Raw genomic sequence first — 12,951 nt, forward strand, 5'->3', positions numbered from 1 at the left:
GCCTCTCAACTGTATACAGAATATGGTCTGAGTCAAATGTCAATGACTGGCTTTTTGAAAAATCTACTTTGGAGTTCTAATGGATAAAATTTTTAGAAGTTACATTCATTAAAACTTTTACAAGTTACATTCAGTAAAATTTTCTCCAAGAGAGAAACAGTGCATATTTTAGGTGAGATTTGGACATACTTATACATTATAAGCCTACTGCTGGGTTTGTTAGGTAGTTCAAATAGGACTCTCCATCTGTTCTAGTCATCAAGTTTTTTTTACATAAACATCTTTACTTGCTAACATCACATTACTCTTGGCTTCTTGTTGCACAAATAACAAAAAAAGGGAAAGAAATGGAAAAAGGTAAAGGAAAATAGAAAACAAAAGGAAGGAAACAGGAAGGAAGGAAACAAAAATGGCGTACTCATTACAATTTCTGTGTGTACTAATAGACAAGGATATAAATGGGAGCAAACAAAGCATTTAAAATTGGGCTTAAACACAGATTTACGTTGTTGCACATTTGTTTTACACGTGTGTAGTGTGTCAAGCTCCTAGGTAAGAATCCAGTGGAATAACAATACAGTCAGCCAACCGCAATCACATGTATTTTTGGAGAAGTTAGACATCCATTACTATTTTAGTAACATGGCCACAGCTTTGAAAACACAGCAGCATAAAACAATTCAAAGGTAGACACACTGTTTTCATTTGTTCACCTTAAAAAAAAAAAAATGCTTGAACAATATAAGGCACTTAAGACAGAAATTCTTTCTCCAGTTCGTACAGGGATGGTCGGCTCATTCTGCTTCTTGGCCCGCACAGAGGCACCGTGCAGTCCCTGCTCTGGCCTTCCACGTCGGCATCCAGTAAGGAAGGCACGTGGGGCTTAGTTCTCTCCTTGGCACCGAGGGGACAGTCAGGGGCTGGTCCTGGACCGCCCACCACAGGGCAGGCCTGTGCGGGCTGAGACTCTGTTCTCTGCGGGAAGGCCTTCGGGGCACCTACCTGGCTTCTTAGGTGGGGAGGACGGGGCAGAGGCACCATATGGACAGCTCTCTGTTTTTCGGGCGGGACCTCACTTGGCAGGTCACTATGGGCTCCAGGCGGCGAGGGGGGCGTCCCCCAAACCCACTCAGGGGGCAGCTGAGAGGCTCCGGGGGCTGAGATGAGAGCTGCACCAGCTGGTTGAGGAGGCAAAGACAGTGTGTGATTACAAAGACAGTGATGTCGAAATCAATGGACAGCAAGGAAAATACCCAGGATGACTTCCCTTAGGTGACCACCTTAAAGTGAGCTTTCACGAAAGAACCTGAACACAAACCTTACCTTTAGAATTGTTAGCAAACAGTGTTTGTTTTTATGGAAAAGTACTACAAGGTTGGAAAGACTGCTTGAACCTATGGAAACGACACCTGTAAAGAGCTAAGTCATCATCATACACTTAGGACAATGATTATTAGAAGTGTTTTATTAACAGGATAGATTTCACAATGGGTTAGACTGGACTAAAGTTAAGACTTAAAAATGACGGTGAATATGACTGAATTCACTCTCAGAGGATGATTTGAAAAAAATTAATGAAAATAAGAAAGCAGATACATGTTTACATGTTACACCCTCCCTTTTTTGTTCTGAAGAACTGACTTACTACCACTGTAGCAAATAATCATTGGCTTCAAACTAAGAAAAAAAGAATGTTTTCTTATGGGATTCTTGTGCTAGGGTTTCACCGTGTGCAATTATAAATTACTAATACTTTATTGCATCATAAAAGGGCAATAAACCAATTTATCTAAAGACAATGAACAATAATATGAAAAAAAATCTTGTCTAGGTGTAGCACTTAAAGAGATAAACGAAAAGATAACGTAAACGAAAGCAGTTTCAGTTTTAATATACATTATAACCGATCCTAGCATAACATTTTACAAACTAAAAAGCATTCTTCATATACATTATCTCACTTAATCCTCATGATCTATATCAGAGGTAGTTGTAATTATCTTTAAATACAAAAGGAATAATAGTCATTCCCCACACAGCACCTACTGTCCATTTGACTTTTACACCCCCTAAACTCAATCTCAACATAAACCTGGGCAGCAAAGCCAGGTGACACTGTGTCAAACGACTAGTTTTACTGCCAACTCTCCCTCTAATTATTTGGTTCAGATTTTGGCAAATGACTCTCCTTCCTACCACAAGGGGCTTGGGGCAGTTATCTCCATGTGCTTTTTCTGTTTTTGTTTTTTTTTTGCAGTACGTGGGCCTCTCACTGCTGTGGCCTCTCCCGTTGCGGAGCACAGGCTCCGGACGCGCAGGCTCAGCGGTCATGGCTCACGGGCCCAGCCGCTCCGCGGCACGTGGGATCTTCCCGGACCGGGGCACGAACCCGCGTCCCCTGCATCGGCAGGCGGACTGTCAACCACTGCGCCACCAGGGAAGCCCCTCTTTCTGTTTTAATATGCTGTTATGTATTTAAGTTACTGAAACTTAATTATACTCCTCCAAGGATCCAAATGATAAAGTCAAACAAAAGAGTAGGGTAAAATTCAAAGATTTATGTGAAAACAAATTTGTAAATGTAATCGCTTGGAGAAGATAAAATCAGAGAGCCATACAGTTTTACAGTCTATCCTCTACGGTGGTGTTTGGTACTTTCACCCACGAATGCAGCCTACCTGGGGGCTGAGAAGCACTTCCATCAGACATGGTCCGTCGGTGATGTGCTGCTCTTTCTTTTGAAGAAGCAGTGTAAGATGCGTCCGCACGTGCTGGAACTGTGAAGGGAGGAGACAGGTTTCCCCACACACCACGATGGGTCTCCAGTCCTGGCACGGGGGTTGACTCCTGATCCCTCCTTCCAAAGGCAGGGCAAGGATCTGGAATGGGCACCTTGGGGTCACAAGGGACGTGTGTGCTGCTCTCGAAGGAATCTTCGCCATCAGTCTGCAGCAGGCACTTGGTGGAGAGAGACGGCATGGACAGGAGGTTCGCGGCGCTGGACGGAGGGAGCGGGGATGGGCTGCTGGTCCCCTCGCCTGCGGCTGGCAGCCTAGTGGCAGAGCTGGCACTGCTCCGGGACTTAGGCGCCCGCTGGAAGATGCCCTCGCGTTTCTTCCTTTCTTCCTTGGGCAACGGGTCTTCAGCAGCCTGCGCTTTCGCGAGCTCTCTGATGTCCAGGCCCAGAGCCACCGACGCCAGCAGCATGGTGCAGCCATACAGAGCAGACTCCGTCTTCTTCCTCTGGGGGGATCTGCTCAGACTGTTTGGAGGGGTCCCCTGAGGAATGCTGGTGGCAGGGCTCACCGGGGTTCTCTCCTCCCAGCTTTCGGGTTCCACCAGATTCTCTCTCTGGCCATCTTTCCAAAGAGGGAGATCGATGTAGGCTTGACTCGGTGATTTTATCTGCTTTGGTTTTCTGTGTTCCAATCCATCTGGGGCAAGTTGTGGCTCTTCACATGCCCCTACAGAGAAGTATAAATACACACAGGCTAGGACCATTTTACCGTAAAAACCATGCAAGCTATACTGTAAAACAAGGCTGAAATCTAATAAATACATATTCTAAATCAAAACACATGGAGTCCTTTGCAGTTCAGCAAATGGTTCGTCCAGGAGGACCCTAAGGAAGGGGCGTCCAGGGTGCAATGACTCAGCTCCCTGCACAGGAACAGGTGAGCAAGTCCTCTGCTGTTTCCTGTCCTTCAGCAAGTGGATCTTCACTGGCATAGAAAACAGAAACTTCTATAGAAACAAAGTCATCAAGATACAGAAATGCACACGCACAGACAGCAGCAGGAGGACACGTCAGACAAAATGTGCCCTTGCGTGTGACCTAGATAACTGGGCCACGCCCTGTTGCTACAGGAACCATCCTGCATAGAGCAGTGAATTCTTGGCACACTTCAGACTATGGTGGTGCCCAGCAGCCTGTTTCAACAAGCTGCCATTAAAGTGTAGGGGCCCCGCATCAGGAGAAGATTCTCCAGAGGTCAGAGCCCCAAAGGGTAACATATTCTGCTACTGGAGAGGAAGCTATAATTCTTATCACTTAGGACTTAACCACGAACGACTGAAACGACGAACTCCCTCACCTGGTGTCCAGATCATCCCCGACAGAGACACCCATGATTTCTGCAGCCTTGTGTCCACTGCACCTAAAATGTACTCGGTTCGCTAGACCAGCCAGATGCCAGCTTTTCTCCCAACAAGCCCGTGCTCTTCCCAGCTTTTCTCCCTTCAAGCCCAGTATCTTCCTCTGCTATCTTTCTCCCCGTGTCCTCCTCCTACTGTCCCATTTCCCTCAGACAATTCTATCTCAAAATCCTGCCTGGCCCTAAGAAGGCCTGACACTGCCCTTCTTCCCACATGTGATCTTGGCTTCCGCTGAAGCCTCTCTGGTGTCGTTCGGTTTCCTCCGTTTTCTACTTTCAGGTCACAGCGGCTGTGAGCATCCCTGCAGGTTTCATCTTGTGAGGGGTCTTCCCCAAATAGTGCCTTCATCAAGTAGGCACGAACTGCGCTTTGATGGGTTGAATGCACGGTACATGTAACGAATAACGAATTATTAAGCCATCATTTTTTTTAAAAAGAGGGTAAATGCTGTTGACAAGTAAAAGCCATAGGTTTCGAAGCATACTGAGCACTTCCTTTCCCACACTTTCCTCCTGAGCTGTCATGAATCTACATGGATCCATCACAATCTTTCCCAGTCTTTCTATGACGGATGGCATGCATTCGCAGCCCCCAAACCAAGGTGAATGTAATCAATATCTACATCAGATCCAACTGTCCTTTTCGGATTCACTTAGGCATTCAGGAGATACTGAAGACTTGCTATGCACCAGGCCCTGGGAGTAGAGTGGTGAACAAACCAGATGAAATCTTTGCCTTCGAGGAGCTGACATTCTAATTTGGGGTGACAGAGAACACACACATTACTGGTGCCCATGCAGACCAATAAGGATTTCAGGGAAGAGCGATGCATAAGTAAAACTGGGTACTAAGATACAGGGATGGGGTGAGACACCACTGCAGCTAAGGCGGTCAGGGGACGTTTTCAGGAAACGCTTGGGCTGAGACAGAAACACTTAGAAGGATGAGGCCCCACAGATGGAAGGAGGGGGACCTTCAAGCAGGACAGACTGTGTAAACCTTTTGCTCAGTGATCCTTCCAATGAACTACAGGGTTAACTTAATGGAGACCCAGCTGAGTCAGCCAAATACATCCTTTTATTTCCTCCAACTGTCCTGTGGAAGAGTTATTCATAGGATCAAAATATTCTAAGAAAGAATAAAAAAAAATTCAGGGAAAAAAAGCAAGAAGACTTTTTTTCAACAGTCACAAATAATGAAACTTGCACTACAGAATTAACAGTTTTATTACTATTAATTGTTCTTCATTAGTCCTCAAACGCCATCTGACGATGAATCGTAGTGTATAACGAGAGACCCTCATGCCTTTACAGGCGAGAAAGAGGCAGAATACAGTAATGAATGTGACATCAGAAAGCATCTACCCAGAGATTACACAGCACCTGCCTTGTGTTTACCTGAAAGTATTTATGGAGATATTTATGCTGAAACCACACGCTTGTGATGAACACAGAAGAAGAAAACTAAACATGGGCAGTAGGTGATAAGGTGCTTGTAAAACTGAGCATTGCACCACCGATCATAAGTTCAAGAAGTTTATACCGTGTTTTGCTAAGACATCTCTAATTTGACCACAGTACCAGAGGGCTGCCTTAAATTGTCAAGGATAAAGACCAATTTGCTTTTCTTCAGAGTTAACCCATCATTGAAAATTTCCAGCAACTTCCAAATCTCTTCAACCTTTTAATATCTGAATATTGAATAGGAATACTGAACACTGAAAGCGATGATGGTTCATTTAAACTAGAGATTCCAGTGTAATACTCTCCAGCAGTAGTTTCCCACAACTAACCCGTCTGACAATATTTCATCAGGTCGTGGGGTGGGAATATAATCTCAGCAGAATTTCAGGGCGCCTACATTTTCATATTTACTATTTCCTATACTACAGTAATTTGGTTCTATATAATAAATTATACTAATTTTTCTGGTGAAGAATAAGAGTTACAAATTCCTAGTAAACAATGTGGAGCCTAATTACTTTCCGCCACGAAGACTGACAGGACAGAAGATAACTTTTGAGCTTAGTGTAGCCACTGCGACTCAGTATGTGTGATGCTGCTAACCTTTCCCATGTCACTTCTAGAACTCTCAGAGGCTCAGTATAACTCAAGCAAATTCTATTTCCTGAAGCACATTTACCTGACTGGTCCACAAATAATGAAGCCAGCGGCATGGTTTTCTGATTTTTTATTAAGACGGTTGACCAAGGACTGTTGCCATCTGAGAGAGGTCTTATTCTACAAGAGAAAAATGTTTATTTGGATATAATAGAACCATGTGACACACAAATTAGGTTTCGGTGGATACACGCTAACGATATTTTTAGGTAGTAAAGAGAACATATTGGCCTCTATGTTTTAAAGAGCTAACAAAGTACAGATAAAACCTTAACGAGAGACAGAGAAGCTTTTTAATTGCTTAAGTAAATAATAATTGATTTAGTAGGATAAACCCATCCTAGAAATGAAATTATATTCAGGTATCTCTGTATTACTCTAATTGCTTTTTAAAAGTTAGGTCTGGCCTGGGCTTCCCTGGTGGCGCAGTGGTTGAGAGTCCGCCTGAAGATGCAGGGGACACGGGTTCGTGCCCTGGTCTGGGAGGATCCCGCGTGCCGCAGAGCGGCTGGGCCCGTGAGCCATGGCCATTATTAAGCCTGCGCGTCCGGAGCCTGTGCTCCGCAACGGGAGAGGCCACAACAGTGACAGGCCCACATACCGCAAAAAATAAATAAATTAATTAAAAATGAATAAATAAAAGTTAGGTCTGGCCAGTGCAATATTTAAAACGCACTGCTATTTATCACAGTACACACTGAAATGCCACCAGATGTCACACAAGTACCTTTCTTTGCAGTCAGTTCTTTCTTTCATTTGAATGGAATTTGGACCCCAGGTACAACCCTTTTTCTTGAAATTCCTTTTTACATCTTCAAATTCTTCTTGTCGACAGACCGTGTTCCTGCCCCAAGTTTTATTGCTTTCATCTGAGGTCACTAAACAGAGAACATCATCACTCATTAACCAATTAAAAAATTGTTAAGTTAAAATGAATCAAATCAGTTGTAAAACTATCTTAGTCGAAACGTGTAAACAACTGAGAAACATGAAAACAACGAAAAAATTATTTCTTTCACCCTACTGCTGGCAAAGTTCTATCTCTGATAACAGCAAGAAAAGTGAACTAAATTAAAAGATACAAATTTGAGGTAAATTAGCCATAAGGAGTTATTTATTTATCTATGTATTTAACATTATGCAACAGTTAGGATTTCATTTTATTTGGGGGAAAAAAGGTCAAATTGAACAGTTAACTGAAAACAAACTTAATACTTAATTTTTTAACCAAATCAAAGTTTTGAACCTAAGGAACAAAGGTATATTTTAAAATTGTAATTTAAGCCAATTTTTCATTAGTCATCACAAGTGTTTGGCTGCAATTACCTTTAAAAATCTGAATGTATGTAAGTTTCCCCACGTCTTGCCTTATTTCATCCCCTCTTGGGCGGTTTACACTCACGTCTAACACCCACGTGTTGCTGACACACACATATGCCAACCCCCAGCCTCTCTGTGCACTGACAGTTGGCTTGGGAATCACTGGGAGAGTGGCTGTTATTACTACACACTTAGAAAACAACCCCGTCACACACCAGAGGTTCCAAAAACACAACTGAAAACATTATGACATACCTACACAGGGGGTAAAAATATCCCCTTTGGGTCTAATTGAAACTCTCACAGTGCGAGGATGCCAGATGAATTAGTATATTTATTTTTTCCACTAGGCTGAACACTCTAAAATCAAAATACTAAGTGGTATTTTGAAGGACAGATCTTCCCCGACTTACGACGGGGTTTCATCCAATAATCTATCCTAAGTTAAAAATATCATAAGGTGAAAACGTGTTTGATACACCTCACCTACGAAACATCATGGCTTAGCCCTGCCCACCTTGAATGTGCTCAGAACACTTACACTAGTCTACAGTTGGGCAAAATCATCTAATGCAAAGCCTATTTTATAATAAAGTCAAATGTCTCATGTGACTTACTGAATGCTGTACTGAAAGTGAAAAACAGACTGCTTATGTGGGTACAGAGTGGTTGTGAGTGTTTGGGTTGTTCACCCTTGTGATGGTGCACTGCCCAGCATCACGAGAGAGGATGGTACCCAGTATCACTGGCCAGGAAAAGATCAAAATTCGAGGGCTTCCCTGGTGGCGCAGTGGTTGAGAGTCCGCCTGCCGATGCAGGGGACACGGGTTCGTGCCCCGGTCCGGGAAGATCCCACATGCCGCGGAGTGGCTGGGCCCGTGCGCCATGGCCGCTGAGCCTGCGCGTCCGGAGCCTGTGCTCCGCAACGGGAGAGGCCACAGCAGTGAGAGGCCCGCGTACCGCCAAAAAAAAAAAAAAAAAAAATTCAAAATTCGAAGTACGGTTTCCACTGAATGTGAATCACTCTGCACCATCACACAGTCAAAAAACCCTAAGTCGAACCACCCTAAGTGGAGGGCTGTTTGCATTAGTTGGTCAACACGGACCAAATTCAAGCTAAATTTCAAAAAGCAAAATATTTTTTTCCTTACAAAACAATGAAACGAATGGAAGTAACCTTGAATTCCTGATTTCAGCTTTCAAAATATCCATAAAGAGGCTACTGATATAACTAGGTCATGCAAATGTTGCAGGCAGGCGTTTAACAAAATGTCTCACGATACTATTTCACTTTCTGCTCTGTGGCCTGGTCACATCACCGATTGCGTGGAATCTAAAAATCATTGATTGTGAGAACAAGAAAATGAGGCTATGGAAGATAAAACCAAATCTTGCTTTCCAAATAGTTCTGACACCTCCTAAATATCACAGGGTTAGAACCGGCTATGAATGTCTGCTTCAGCTGGATCCCAGTCGGTTAGTGACAGAAAGCCGCCCAGAAGCCCCCCGTGGGGGAGAAAGCTCACGCTGTATTGCCCGGAGTCGGGGGATCACCGTGGGGCTGCTCGGTGTACTGAAGCTGCTGCTGTTCAGGCTCCTCCGTTTGTCCAAGTTGGGGGAGGCCTGCACGGTTATTTTGTGCTGGAAATCTGTCAGATACGGGAAAAAAAAAAAAGAGAACTGAGAGTCCATGGTTTTCGGTTATTCCCGTAGCCCCAGCTTTCGCACATGGCAATAAAAGCAGGAACGGCCAGACAGTAAGAATATGGTGTATCTCAGAGTCTGTTCCTAGTTTCTTACTTATCTTCCATTCAGGGCTCATGTCCATAAACAATGACTCAGAGTCATGACGCATGAGGCACGGTGAGAGACACATGCTCACAAGGAAAGAAACTATTACTGCGTATTGCAGAACTCACTGTTTTCCGGGCAGAAAGAGTTACCTTCGTGCAGTCTGATAGAGTTGAAAACAAAATCGAGATGGGAGACACCCTGGGTTTACATGAGCCCTGGTTCTGTCACTAACGGACTACAGACCCCAAACTAGTCAGGAGCCTCTCGGCGCTGGTCCCTGTGGTTGTTGGCTAGAACAGCAGACACCTCCCAGGGTTGCCGTGGTGATTAGAACGGAAAGCGGACGTTACGCGGGGCTCCGGACATGCTACCTCAACGTTTACTACTTAGCCTGTCACATTTCCACATGACCATCCACTCTTCATCAACCTTCCTCAACATTCAGGTCTGTTTCTTTGGGTCTTCCTTTCCTGATGCAGGCTCCCATGTCACAGAAACTTACATTAAGTACATTTTTATGCTGTTCCCCTGTGGATCGGGCTTGTGTCGGTTTAATTTTCAGACCCAGCCAGGGTCAAGAGAAACTCCCCCTTGCCTGCAGTTGAAAGCGTTTTGTGGTCACGCTACGTACATACGATGGTTACTATTACCTAACTGCAATATAGGGTAGCTCTCATGCCAGAGATGTGCCAAGAACTATGGGAACATACGGAAGAAAAGTCATATTACCAGAGGAAAGAAGAGGGTGTCTGGGAAAACTCTGTACACTGCCAGAAAAATTATCAGAAACTTGGAAGCAGGTAAAAGAAATTACCGGATGTTCTTTCAGTGCAGTGCCGAGCTTAACCTCTGACTGATGTTCTATTGACTGGGCTATTTTTACAACTCAGTAGGAGCAGAGGTTAACTTGTGGATTTTGTCTGGTGATGATGCAAATAACTGCTGTCTGGTGTAAAAGAAAATCCCAAAGGTTATGATTTACAGCCATATTGGGTTTGTATTTAGCCTAGCAATCTAATCCTAACATTTCTTTACTAAATTGACCATAAACACTTAGGCCCTCAAATTCTCATGCGAGCCAATTTTAACTGGTTCCCTCATTAATTAATAAGTTGAATAAAATCATTGACACATGTTCATTTCACATATGCAAGACAGCTATAATTTGCCTTTTTGAAAATTAAAGAACTTTAAAGAACCACCTGGTATTTGAAATGAGGAGTTCGAACTTGGTAGGCAAGACATCTATCCAATTACTCATGCTAGGAGTTTGAAACTTTTCTTGATATTGTGTTCTCCCTGACCCACCATATACAGTCAAACACAAAATATCTTGTAAAACTCGTTATATATTCTTCTTAGAGTTATAGTTGAGAAATTTATATTCTAGGTTCTGGAATCAGCAAACTCCAGATGTGAATGAATCCCAGCTTATCACTTACTAGCCATATGAATTTTGGGAAAGTGACTTAATCTCTTTGAAGTCACAGCACCTTCATTGACAAAAATGGAAAAAATAATTATTCCTATTTCACAGGACAGTTAGGAAAAATTAAATACAAATAAATACAAAAAATACTTAAGTACAGGGCTCAGGACATAATAAATGCTCAACACACGAGTGATGCTTTTTGTTCTCTCCATTTCTGCTGCCACCATCATTTCACGCCGAGGCTGCTACAATCCCTAGATCAATCTTTCAGCATCTCTGTTTGGCCCCTCTGGTCTACCTCACAGCAGGCAGATGTCTTTTTAAAAATGCATGGCTGACTATCATTCCCCTGCTTAAAATCCCTCAAAGCCTTTTCATCATTCTTCAAGTTACAGGTCAAAATCATAACATCCTCTCCAGTCCCCTGCAAATCAGAGTCTGGGCTCCTCGTGCCACCCTAGCCTCACTGTGCCCTGCTCTCCCATCACTCGCCGTGGTCTACACCAGGGGTCAGCAAACTTTTCCTCAGCAGTGCCACACAGTAAATATTTTAGTTTCTATGAGCCATATGGTCTGACGGAGCGAGAAAGCATTCCCACAAACACATAAAGGCGTGTGTTCCAATGCGACTCTATTATGGACGCTGCAGTTTACCTTTCCTGCAATGTTCATGTGTCAGAAAATCGTTTTTTCTAGTATTTAAATGTTCTTAGCTTGTGAGCTATACAAAACAGGCGGGAGGCTGGATTTGGCCCAGGGGGCAGAGTCAAGCCACACTGGTCTTTTTTCAATTCCTGGAAGAAACCAAGTTTCTTCGCAGGTGTTCCCTGCCTGTTCCCCTCGTGTTTGGTAAATTCCTACTTCGAGTCTCCATTTAAATGTTTCTTTGTGAGGAAGCTGTCTGTGATCTCCTTAGACCAGGAGACATCTCTCTACTAATCACTGTCACAGGACTTTTCCTTCACAGTAGTTAATAATTACAGCAAAAAAAAATAGCATTTGTTTAATTATTAGCTTAAGGCTGTCCCCAATACAATGTCAGCTCTCTATGTTGGGGGGAAGGAGTCAGCTGCCATCACTGTGACCACCCCCAAATGTGCACAGGAGAGGTACGTAGCAAATCCTTGCAGAATCAATGTCTTCTCTGTTTAAGATTACAAGTAACACATATGCATTAGTATACGGTATTTGTTTTTCTCTTTCTGACTTATTTCACTCTGTACGACAGACTCTAGGTCCCTCCACATCTCTACAAATCTCTGCAAATGACCCAATTTTGTTCCTTTTTATGGCTGAGTAATATTCCATTATATATACACGTGCCACATCTTCTTTATCCATTCCTCTGTTGAGAGATGCTTAGGTTGTTTCCATGTCCTGGCTATTGTAAGTAGTGCTGCTATGAACACTGGGGTGCATGTGTCTTTTTGAATTACGGTTTTCTCTGGGTATATGCCCATATATGTGGAATCTAAAAAAATGGTATAGGTGATCCTATTTGCAAAGCAGAAATAGAGACACAGACATAGAAAACAAATGTATGGATACCAAGGGGGGAGGGGTGGGATGAATTGAGAGATGGGGATTGACGTATATACACTATTGATACTATGTATAAAATAGATAACTAATGAGACCCTACTGTATAGCACAGGGAACTCTATTCAATGCTCTGCGGTGACCTAAATGGAAGGAAATCCAAAAAAGAGGGGATATGTGTGTACGTATAGCTGATTCACTTTGCTGTACAGTAGAAACTAACACAACATTGTAAAGCAACTATACTCCAATTAAAAGAAAAGATTACAAGTAACACAGGGGCAGAGATCATGTTGTGAAGACAAAGCGAATGGAAATGACGTGCCAGATGGGAGGCTCTGTCCATCTACCATCTACGTGAGCATGAAAGACTTGACTGGGCAGAGCAGTTAAGGAAAGGAAAGAATGGATGCAAGAAAGCAGCTCATCAGGGCAGATGACGAACTGAACTGGGGGGAGGGGAAGCAGGTAGGAAAAGAAAGAAATATTCTTATCCAAAGATATGAAACAGTTTAGACTGAAGCGCGTTATAAAGGTTCAACTAGCCCCGTGGTTTGTCCACACGCTGTGGATGAGCCTCCAGCCCAGAGC

At 43.4% G+C, this 12,951-nt stretch overlaps 1 protein-coding gene across 1 annotated transcript in view; it reads right to left on the reverse strand.

The window, feature by feature from the left end:
* Positions 1-750: 750 nt before the first annotated feature.
* Positions 751-12,951, reverse strand: part of MAP3K21 (mitogen-activated protein kinase kinase kinase 21) — a 47,895-nt gene continuing 35,694 nt past the window's right edge. Inside the window, exons 6-10 of the mRNA XM_065894155.1 lie at positions 9,122-9,244; positions 7,003-7,153; positions 6,298-6,395; positions 2,679-3,464; positions 751-1,178 (exon numbers count right to left, since the gene is read on the reverse strand). Coding sequence (XP_065750227.1) covers positions 751-1,178; positions 2,679-3,464; positions 6,298-6,395; positions 7,003-7,153; positions 9,122-9,244 — 1,586 coding nt within the window. The remainder of the gene's footprint in view (positions 1,179-2,678; positions 3,465-6,297; positions 6,396-7,002; positions 7,154-9,121; positions 9,245-12,951) is intronic.

This window comes from Phocoena phocoena, chromosome 16 (genome assembly GCF_963924675.1).
Source record: "Phocoena phocoena chromosome 16, mPhoPho1.1, whole genome shotgun sequence".
In the NCBI taxonomy this organism is placed as follows: Eukaryota; Metazoa; Chordata; class Mammalia; order Artiodactyla; family Phocoenidae; genus Phocoena; species Phocoena phocoena.